The sequence below is a fragment of the Chanodichthys erythropterus genome, chromosome 9 (assembly GCF_024489055.1).
Source record: "Chanodichthys erythropterus isolate Z2021 chromosome 9, ASM2448905v1, whole genome shotgun sequence".
NCBI lineage: Eukaryota > Metazoa > Chordata > Actinopteri > Cypriniformes > Xenocyprididae > Chanodichthys > Chanodichthys erythropterus.
In genome coordinates, this window is record NC_090229.1 from 11,267,112 (window position 1) to 11,278,330 (window position 11,219).

The window sequence follows — 11,219 nt, forward strand, 5'->3', positions numbered from 1 at the left end:
CAACTACGGTTCAAACGTTTGGGGTTGGTAAGATTTTTTTAAAGGGATAGTTCACCCAAAAATGAAAATTGCCATTATTTACTCACCTTCATGTCATTCCAAATCCGTAAGACTTTCATTCATCTTCAAAACACAAACGAAGATATTTTTAATAAAATCTGAGCAATTTCTGTCTATCCATTGACAGTCCTCACAACTGACACTTTGACGCTTCAAAACGTTCATAAAGAAATCGTAAAACGAATCCATATGAATCAGGCGGTTTAGTCCAAATTTTCTGAAGAGACTCTATCACTTTATATGCTAAACAGATTGAATTTAAGCTTTTCTTCACATTTAAAAATTAATCAGCAAACATAAACAGAAGCTCAACCAAACCTGCTTGATGCGTGAGAACAAAGATGAGTGAAAGTCTTACAGGTTTTGAAACGACATGAGGATGATTAAATGATGACACAATTTTCATTTTTTAATGATTTTAAAATAGAAGTCTCTTTTAAGCTCACCAAGGCTGCATTTATTTGATCAAAAATACAGTAAAATCATTGTAAGTAATAATGTGAAATATCTGTACAATTTAAAATAATGTTCTATGTTAATATATTTTAAAAGTTTATTCCTGCGTTGGCAAAGCTGAATTTTCAGCATCATTACTCCAGTCTTCAATGTCACATGATCCTTCAGAAATCATTCTGATTTGCAGCTCAAGTAACATTTATTGTTATTATAAATGTGGAAAACAGTTGTGCTGCTTATTTTTTTTTCATTTTCATTTTTTTCTTTGATGAATAGAAAGTTCACAAGAACAGCATTTATTTGCAATACAAATCTTCAGGAACATAAATGTCTTAACTGTCACTATTGTTCAGAAATATTTACACTTTTTGGTTGAAATCTCTATAAAATGATTTCTGAATAAAGTTCTTATCCACCTCACCTCACATGTCACAGGAGAAAGGTGTATTTGTGTGTGAGTGTTGGTACATTTGTCCCCTCAGCCACACATGTGGTAAACAGGACCTGTAATAATCACCAGTTGTCCCAGAGGAAATCAACAGTGTTCCTCTTGTCATGTGACACTACACATGGGCGGCCTCCAGGCCCTTGTTCTCTATGTGTGTGTGTGTGTGTGTGTTTGCCATCTGTCCTCAGGTTGGTCGCGTGGCAGGGTAGACGCTTGAAGACGAGCACCCCTTTGGGAGGGAGAGCAGAAAAATGATAGGGGGATGGGATATAAAAAAGTGACTAATAAACATAAGCGATGAACTCAGAGAGACGAATAGCACAGAATGAAAATTCATTTCCACCTCTCCCTGTGTGGGGCCATGCGGCTGACACATGATTAATTGAGGGGTTTACAGCATGCTGTAAATTGTTCTTTTTCTCTACGGCTCCCCAGAGGCGTGAGGGGCTTTACGGCCCAAGGACCCGCACGCGTGCCGAAAATAAAATACAGTAACAAAAAATGGACTAGAGGAAAAATTCAGAATGTTTTATTTATTTTGCTTTCTACTTAAAGTGACAGTTCACCCAAAAATGAAAACTCTGTCATCATTTACTCACCCTCATGTTGTTTTAGACCTGTATGACTTTCTTTCTCGCATGGAACTCAAAAGAGTTATTTCATACAGTTGAAGTGAATAGGGATCAAGGACAACCCTGGTCACCATTCACTTTTTTATTAAATGGAAAAGAGCAGTTTTTAGACATTCTGCAACTACTTGTTACACACAAGAAAAAAAGTCATAGAGTTTTAGAACAAAATACAGGTGAGTAAATGATGACTGATTGAAATATTATTTTCTTTTTTGGGTTCTTGCACTTACATTTCCTTTCCTTGCTTGTGGAGCTTGCTTAGGAAGTAATAATTATTACTACATTTAGTAAACACTTTTACCAAAAGCTCAGAAATTAGAAAAAGCACAAGCTATTTATTATAACAGCTATATTAACTATATCATAATACTGAATTTTAAGAGTATTTTATTCTTAAATTAATTTGATCACATTTTATTAAGTATTATAATTTAATCAAATGTTATTATTTAACATTTAACATCAAATGTTAGTATTTTATATAAAATTGTTTACATTTTTACCTGCCATACAGTAAAAAGCTTTAAAAATCCCAAACACTATTCAAAAGTCAGGGGTCAGGAAGATTTTTTAATTATTATTATTATTTAAAGAAATTAATACTTTTATTCAGCAAGGACGCATTAAATTGATCAAAAGTGACAGTAAAGACTTTTACATTGTCACAAATGGTTTCTATTTCTAATAAATTCTTACATTTTTAATAACAAAATGCTTAACATTTGATACAAAGACTCATGGTTTCCACAAAAAATTAAGCAGCACAACTGTATTCATCATTGACAATAATAAGAAATGTCTCATGAGCACCAAATCAGCATATTAAAATGATTTCTGAAGACTGGAGTAATGATGCTGAAAATTCAGCTTTGCCATCAAAGTTATAAATTACATTTTTAAATACAATAAAATAAAAAATATTTTACAATATTACTGTATTTTTGATAAAATAAGTGCAACTTGAGAATAGCGTTGAACAATAGCGTGCATTGAAAGGTGAATCGAGGCATTTATAAAGATCAGGGGCCATATTCACAAAACATCTTAAGGCTAAAAGTAGCTCCTAACTTGCCGATTTAGGATAAACTCTTAAAAATAATGGGCGTGTCAGTCCTAATTTTAGGAGTCCTAAATTTTTGCTCTAAGAGTATTTCACAAAGCATTTTAGCACTAAATCTAGCTCCTAAATCTGTGAAACGTTAGGAGTAGTCAAGAGGACTCCTAAGTAACTAAGAGCAAATCACAAACAGTCCTAATCCACCCAAAGACACTGTACACCATTGAGGCAATAGCGATAGAGCCTTGGGTGCTGAACCTTTTCTTCATAAATGCAATACATTTTGATTCATAGATTTGAATCTATGATGAGACGGCAAAAATAAATCTTTAACAAATAAATAAATATTGCCCAATTACCTGTGCCAGTGGTTTTCATGAGTTCACATTTACAAATTATATATATATATATATATATATATATATATATATATATATATATATATATATATATATATATAAATAAGCATATTTGGTGTGCTGTTCAAGGGGATCGAGGGCTCCGAGCTTGAAATTTAGCCCAAACCCAAAGTTCTCCCCATATCCCCAGCTGAGTGAGGAGCGGGTTGGCAGAGGGATGCAGAAAACCATCGACGTAACTATAGGCGAGTCAGCTCTCGTCTATGTATATATTCCTCCTAGAAAGACCGTTTGAATGTGTTTCTCCCAAACTTTGTTTCTAAAACATAATTTGAATTCTGCATTCTCTTGAGAAGACATCCAAGAAGTGGTCCACAATTAACTGTATATACTAGTTTAATTAGTGACACTTAGCCTACATTCTAAAACCTTTATTTGAATATGGCAACATTTTTATTAAAAAAATATTTGTTTGAATAGGGCAACATTTGTATTTTAAAACCTTTATTTTAACATGGAAAGTGACACCTCATTCTACAATATTTCTGTGATTAAATCACTGACTCCTCCCCCATCAGTGTGTTTACTCCATAGCAACGAGGTCAACCCCGCCCTTACTCTTAGCTTAAGACTTCTCTCTATTCCTTAGTAAAAGTTTGTCTCAGCAGCTTTGTGAATAGGTTTTAAGAGAAAACTCTTAGCTAAGAAGTTTTACTGCTATTTAGGAGAACTCTTAGTGGTAAGATGAAATGTTTTGTGAATAAGGCCCCAGATATCATAGAAACTTGATCCTCTTGAGGTGGACTCTTTTGACTTGGGCCAGTAAACATCCGCTAAGCAACGGCCTAGCAATACCCTAGCAACAGCACGGCAACATCCTTGTACTTGCCTTCTCTTTCTCCCTCTCCTTCTTTCTCTTCCCTCATTCTCTCCTGGTTGGGGGTCTGAGGTTAAAAGCCACTCTTGTCACTCAGGGTTTTCCTGCTGACATCAGCCACTCACCTAAGAGAAAGAATAAGGAGAGCATTTTCCCTCCTTTTTAAAAGACGGCAGTAGTTGACACAGACGTGAAAAAGCACTCAAGCTTAGAGGATTGTCCCTGCATCAGCGTGGCAGGCAACACTAACAGGGTTACAGAAGTGCTGCCCCTCCCTGCCCTGCAGCCTCCTAATGGGGCACAAATGCAAGTGTGCTGCTCAACTACAGGTGCAGTCTTCAGATGTACTGTAACAATTACTTCGAGTGTATGGGTGAGAAAACTGGACTGCACCGATTTCATCGGTTAAGCAGTGTTTAAAAAATTTGCGGTAAGGTAAAAACATTTGCCTCTAAAGTGCTGCTCTAGCAGTATTTGTGTGACTTGCACAAAATATACCCAACAGCACTTGAATACTTCTTTCCTGTGTTCCTTCTCTCTCTAGCCTCAGCTTGTGAGTTTGCAGAAATCGTTGAGTTACTCCTGAAGGCTGGAGCTGACCCGTCAATCAAAGATCAAGAAGGCTCTCTTCCAGAGGAGGTGACAGAATCAAGTGCCATCTCCTCTCTCCTGCGCCAGTACACCGCTCCAAAAGGATAAATCTCACTCTGTGAAACCCAAAAATCAATCCCAACCCACATGATCACCATCCTGTTAAAAGTTTATACAAACTGTGCTCCTTATCCAGATGGTACATGCTGTAAAATCAACAATAGTTCCCGAAAGGAACTCGATCAGCTCAGCATTTTAGAACTATTCTAGTTCATTCCATTTGGCTGTGGAGCACAGATGTTGTACTTTCAAGCAGTTAAGTTCAGACAACCTGTCCTCCCTGTCCTAGAATGGTACATTCCAATGAATGTGTTACTGTTGTTACTATTAAAAACATGGAATCTTAAAATGGTGTCAGTTTTTTTTTTACTTGTTTCCTAGAGTTTTTCTGCCATATGCACTGTTCTTTAATTATAGCATTACCAGAATCAGCAACAGCAATATTAACTTCAATGTACAGCAAGTTTGACAATAAAATGTTTACAGAAGTGCTTTAGGATCATGGTAGAAGTCAAGCAATGTGCTGAATATTTTGTACAAGTACATGGAAATTATTTTTAACAAACTGTGGGAACATGGAGCTTTAATAAGCTACCTAATTTAGTGGACAGTAGAGCATCTTTTTGATTCTCAGTGGATCCAAAATTAAATGTACCACAATTATATAAGCATATATAGCATACTAGAATATATAAATAGCATAAAGTACCTCTGATCAAATTCTTCTTCTTATCATTGAATTTTTGTCTCTTTGAATCTTTATGGTTCAAGAACACAAATATACTGGGTGACTTAGTGTTTTTGAACATTTTCCAAACAACCAACACATTTCTCAAACTTAGTTTTACTCAAAGCTCTACAGCTGATACACATTTGTACAAAAACAATGGGATCATTCTGTCTCCCAATGTGCGGTCATATTCACCATTGTTCGGTGAAATTTTGTGGGAAAAATCCAGTAATTTCATTAAGAATCCACATGTTCGGGAGTTCAAAAATGGAGATTTCCCACATGTTCAATTTGGTCATGTGAATTCTCCATGCTGACCAACAGAAAGATGCTTGTTTTGAAAGTGACTTCTGTGTGAGCAGTGCTTCATGTTATTGACAATGGACTTTTTTGGTCCATAAGATTTTGCAAAAATAGCGCTAATGTGACTGCACCTTAAATCGTCCTATATATTATTGAATAAAAAGGGGACTCAAGTGGTTTGGGCCTGCAGAGCTGCATCCCTCCTCGAGAGCAAGATCCTCTCTGTCAGACAGGCAGGAATTATGGTATTGGTTTGTTTGTAAAGGCTGTTTGTCCCTTATTCCGGTAATTTCCATAAATCCGCTGGAGTTGGGGGAGGGTCAGTGCCGCTGACGGCATCCTCCGTGGGCTTGTCTGCACGACAGTGACACTAAGCCCATTACGTTTCCATTATGTGCCTCAATTTCCCCCTGAGCTCTTCACTTTTGACACGGACTCCTCTAAAATCATGTCCCATATTGCTCAGCTTTCTTTACTTAACGTTTATGCATTTTTACAAGTCGCCTCTCTGGATGCTTCCCTAACACCATTAGTGCCAGATGGTGGAGGTTTGTTACTCTCACTCTTTCTCTCTATCACTGTCTGTCCCTTTCACTTTCTCTCTTTTTGTCTATCTCTTTCTCCGGCTATTCAGCCGCTTGTCCAGCTTAAATGGAATGACACGTACTGGACTACTCTTAATGCAATGCTTTACTCCAGCCTTGCTTAGAATTTGCCAGCCAGCAAAAAATGCAGAAAAATATCCCACTAATATCTCTAAAAAAAACAACTTGTAGTTAAAATATTTTGCTTGGTGTGCTATATCTAAGAAATAAAGTACAGTCAGCCAAAGGCAGACAAACACTGCAACAATATTAAAGTAATATTAAAACTGAAAATTGTGCCAATTGCAATTGTATGAAACACACAAATTGGCAGAGAGTGATACAATAGACATGAAAGTACTGCCGGTTTCAGACAGTTACCCAAATAAAGCGCTGCAGTGATGACACATTTTTGTAGGACAACCTGGAAGTTAGCATCACCCTGGTACCCTCAACAAGAGCAGCTTCCAAATCATCAGTACCCATCTTGCTGGATCTCATCTTGTCTGCTGCTTTTTACACAGTTAACCACCGGATCCTCCTGTCATCCTCGTGACGAAGGGCCTCTCAGGAACCGCACAATGTTTCAAATCTTACCTCTCTGGTAGGTCCTTCATGGTGTTCTGGAGGGGTGAGGTGTCTAAGTCCCAACATTTAGCTACTGGGGTTCCTCAGGGCTCAGTGCTTGGACCATTTCTTTTCTCCATCTACATGTCATCACTAGGATCTGTCATTCAGAAACATGTTTTTTCCTATCACTGCTATGCTTATGACTCACAACTCTATCTTTCATTCCATCCAGATAGGTTTGTCAACCATAACTCCATCCATGACAGCCAGGAACCTCGGAGTTGTGATTGATAATCAGTTAAACTCCACATACCACATTGCCCAGTCCTGCAGATTTGCATTATACAATATTAGGAAGATCAGGCCCTTCATATCAGAGCATGCTACACAACTCCTTGTCAAAGCTATTGTTCTATCCAGAATGGACTATTGTAATGCTCTCTTGGCAGGCTTTCCAGCATGCACTGACAAACCTCTGCAACTGATCCAAAATGCTGCAGCAAGAGTGGTCTTTAACGAGCCGAAAAAAGCGAACATCACACCTTTCTTCATCAATTTGCACTGGTTGCCAATTGCTGCTCACATCAAATTCAAGGCACTGATGTTTTCTTACAGAACAACCACTGGCTCTGCACCCCTTCACCTGAACTCACTACTTCAGACTTACACTCTATTTCCAAAAGTATTGGGACACACCTCCAAATCATTGAATTCAGGTGTCCCAATCACTTCCATGGCCACGGGTGTATAAAATCAAGCACCTAGGCATGCAGACTGCTTCTACAAACATTTGTGAAAGAATGGGTCGCTCCCAGGAGCTCAGTGAATTCAAACGTGGTACCATGAGAGGTTGCCACCTGTGCAATAAGTCCATTCGTGAAATTTCCTCACTACTAAATATTCCACGGTCAACTGTTAGTGGTATCATAACAAAGTGGAAGCAATTGGGAACAACAGCAACTCAGGGTCAGCGCATGCTGAGGCGCACAGTGTGCAGAAATCGCCAACTTTCTGCAGAGTCAATAGCTACAGACCTCCAAACTTTGTGTGGCCTTCAGATTAGCTCAAGAACAGTGTGTAGAGAGCTTCATGGAATGGGTTTCCATGGCCAAGCAGCTGCATCCAAGCCTTACATCACCAAGTGCAATGCAAAGCATCGGATACAGTGGTGTAAAGCATGCCGCCACTGGACTCTAGAGCAGTGGAGATGTGTTCTCTGGAGTGACCAATCACGCTTCTCTGTCTGGCAATCCGATGGATGAATCTGGGTTTGGCGGTTGCCAGGAGAACGGTACTTGCCTGACTGCATTGTGCCAAGTGTAAAGTTTGATGGAGGGGGGATTATAGTGTGGGGTTGTTTTTCATGGGTTGGGCTTGGCCCCTTAGATCCAGTTAAAGGAACTCTTAATGCTTCAGCATACCAAGACATTTTGGACAATTTCATGCTCCCAACTTTGTGGGAACAGTCTGGGGATGGCCCCTTCCTGTTCCAACATGACTGCGCACCAGTGCTTAAAGCAAGGTCCATAAAGACATGGATGAGAGATTTTGGTGTGGAGGAACTTGACTGGCCTGCACTGAGTCCTGACCTCAACCCGACAGAACACCTTGAATTAATTAGAGCGGAGACTGCGAGCCAGGCCTTCTCGCCAACATCACTGCCTGACCTCACAAATGCACTTCTAGAAGAATGGTCAAAAATTCCCATAAACACACTCCTAAACCTTGTGGAAAGCCTTCCCAGAAGAGTTGAGGCTGTTATAGCTGCAAAGGGTGGGCCAACTCCATATTAAACCCTACGGATTAAGAATGGGATGTCATTAAAGTTCATGTGCACATAAAGGCAGGCGTCCCAAAACTTTTGGCAATATAGTGTTATGTGCCCTCTAGAAACATCTCAAAGAGGCAGAAAATCACTTTCACTGACTTTTTACCTTGACTGTTCCATGTTCCATCTGCCTAACAGGGAATAGTCACAGCACTTACATACTGTGGCCCTTTTGTTGGTTTGATTGCTTCTATTGTTCTCCTCATTTGTAAGTCGCTTTGGATAAAAGTGTCTGCTAAATGATTAAATACTTTAAAGCTGTTTGGTTTAAAGCATTCTCTTGTATAAAGCACTATATAAGTAAACTTGACGTGACTTGACTGGAGTGTCGAATTGCAGAACTCCTGCAAACATCCACATTGCTATTACCGTTTTTATTTGTGTTGTGTTTATTTAGTTATTGAGAGGAAAGAGAGCAGCACATGATTACATATTCATCTAAACGTTACTCTCAGCAGCCTAGGCGTAGGCAGCGTCGGGATGTTTGCTAAAAGTGTATTTCGCTGCAAAGATATTTCAACCCCTAAACAAAGAACAAAAAAGAACTTTGCTGTGAGTAAATCGGGGCCTTAAGCGTTCTGACGATGCCAGCTGGATGATACGATTGACCAATCAGAATCAAGCAGGCTATTTCATCCAGAGACCGCCTAAACATGAGTTCCAGTCAATCATAGGCCGAGGTCATTCTAGTGCATATAGGCCATCAACTCGAGAGCTGGCTTCTTTATTACCTCAAATGCAAATGAAAATAATGCCCATTACACCTCTACAGTTATACTATGACTGTTTGCCCTTGCAAAATGTATGGCTGTTGAATTAAAATGCCAAACAAGATGTCAGTGAATGCCATCAGACACAAGAGAAAAATACCCAGTATATACAGCCCAGATTACATTTAGGCTGAATAACTATTTGCATGTTAATTTATTCCTTCTCACCCGGGAGGCTAGTGAATCGTTGGCTTCAGGAAGTTCGTAATAAAAGCTCACAGATCGATGATAATGGCATTTGCGCTTGTGTTTGTCATCTTTGCAAAAGCAACAGTGCAGGAATTTGCTCAGATTTATATGTATACTAGAGCTGTAAGTGGCGTGTAAATTATCCCAACTGTCTTTGTCGCTGTTTATCTTTGTAAGCCTGAACTATTAAAGGCTGTACATTAATGGCAGCGGCAGCCCAATCAATGGCTGAGAGAAATCAGCTTGTTTGTGGCGTGTTTCTCTGCAAATAGCGCCTGTTTTGCTATTAAACCTCTTCTTTTTCCATAGATATTGCTTTCATATCAGAAAATCGATACTATTTCCAGTTAAAAGCAAGCTGAAAACACAGTTTAACGATATTAATTATATCATTGTATTGTTTTAGGTAAAATTTTGCCGCCTTAATACGTTTTTACGACTCGGAAAGTTTAGGACGTGGATAAAGTCTATATAGGATAAAATATATTTCCATTCTATAAATGTCAGGTCCAATCCAATCCACGCGACAAAGAACGTCTTTTGAATGTGGTTATTTTACTCACAGTTGTGTTTTCTGGCCGTTGAGAACATCAGGCAACCTGCTTGTCCTCGTTTCACAGTGCAGTTTACAATTAGGTAACATTTTAGGGGATTAGGGAAGGTTTGACTAAACAGCAATCTGCTACAGTCTGTGGAAGCAGAAGGATGAGCGTGTGGAGCCGGCCAACAGATGTGCGTCTGAAAGTTCAACATGTGTGTGTGTGGTGGGATTTGCTGAAACGTTATTCCATTGTTCTTCTTGTGTATAACCACAATGTATGGACACAGATGCTTTGTTAAAAACATTAATATAGAAAATTAAGTAATTGCTGACGGTGGCACAATGCCACCAATTTACAAAATGAAAAAAAAAAAAAAAATTGTTCGTTCAATGCTTGAAATATTATAAAGTGTGAAGAATTAAATTAAAATACTCCTATGGCATGCATGTTGTGAATACAATGAACTAATTAAGCTAGAGCCCCTCATATGTATTTTAAAACCCTGCTTGGTCATTTCTTTTTTATATTTTACAAGCAAATGTCTGATTTAATTTAGATGACATAATTAAGCATGGTGACATCAGTAGTTGAGATTATATGGCTTTAAAACATTGGAGGTTTCTCAACATAAAGCCAGTGTTGTGAAGTTATACATTTAGTTTTTTTTTATATGGGACAATGATGTGACGATCACTTTTTTGTCCAAAGGCCTTAATAATAATTAAAAAAACAAAGATATGACATCCAAAGTATGTAAGGTAATGCAACTAAATCTCTTTTATTGAATCTAAAAGGTTTTAATTATATTTTGCTGCATATAAAGGTATTTTAAAGATTTTGAAGTGTCAAAAGGTCATTCGGTTTAACCGTCCAACGTCCAATACAGCCATTTCGTTTGTGATTAAAATATCTTAAAATGTAATAAATGTATATATTTTTTATTCTGGCATGATTTTATATCATCTTATATTAACATAGTGCAAAATGGTGTTAAAATTATGTGTAGAAGTTGTTGCTTTGTCATGAGAAAGAATGTCCAGAAAAATGAATTTCATTGATGTCATTCAGAGTAACCAATATAAAGGGACCATTTTGGATCAAGTCATGCTGTCAATATCATGTGACAGGATGTGACATCATTCAGACACCTGCAAAGGACCACA

At 38.1% G+C, this 11,219-nt stretch overlaps 1 protein-coding gene across 1 annotated transcript in view; it reads left to right on the forward strand.

Annotated features, from left to right (window-relative positions):
- acbd6 (acyl-CoA binding domain containing 6) overlaps positions 1–4,874 on the forward strand; it is a 42,040-nt gene extending 37,166 nt beyond the window's left edge. Inside the window, exon 8 of the mRNA XM_067393570.1 lies at positions 4,434–4,874. Coding sequence (XP_067249671.1) covers positions 4,434–4,588 — 155 coding nt within the window. The 3' untranslated portion in view covers positions 4,589–4,874. The remainder of the gene's footprint in view (positions 1–4,433) is intronic.
- Positions 4,875–11,219: the final 6,345 nt, after the last annotated feature.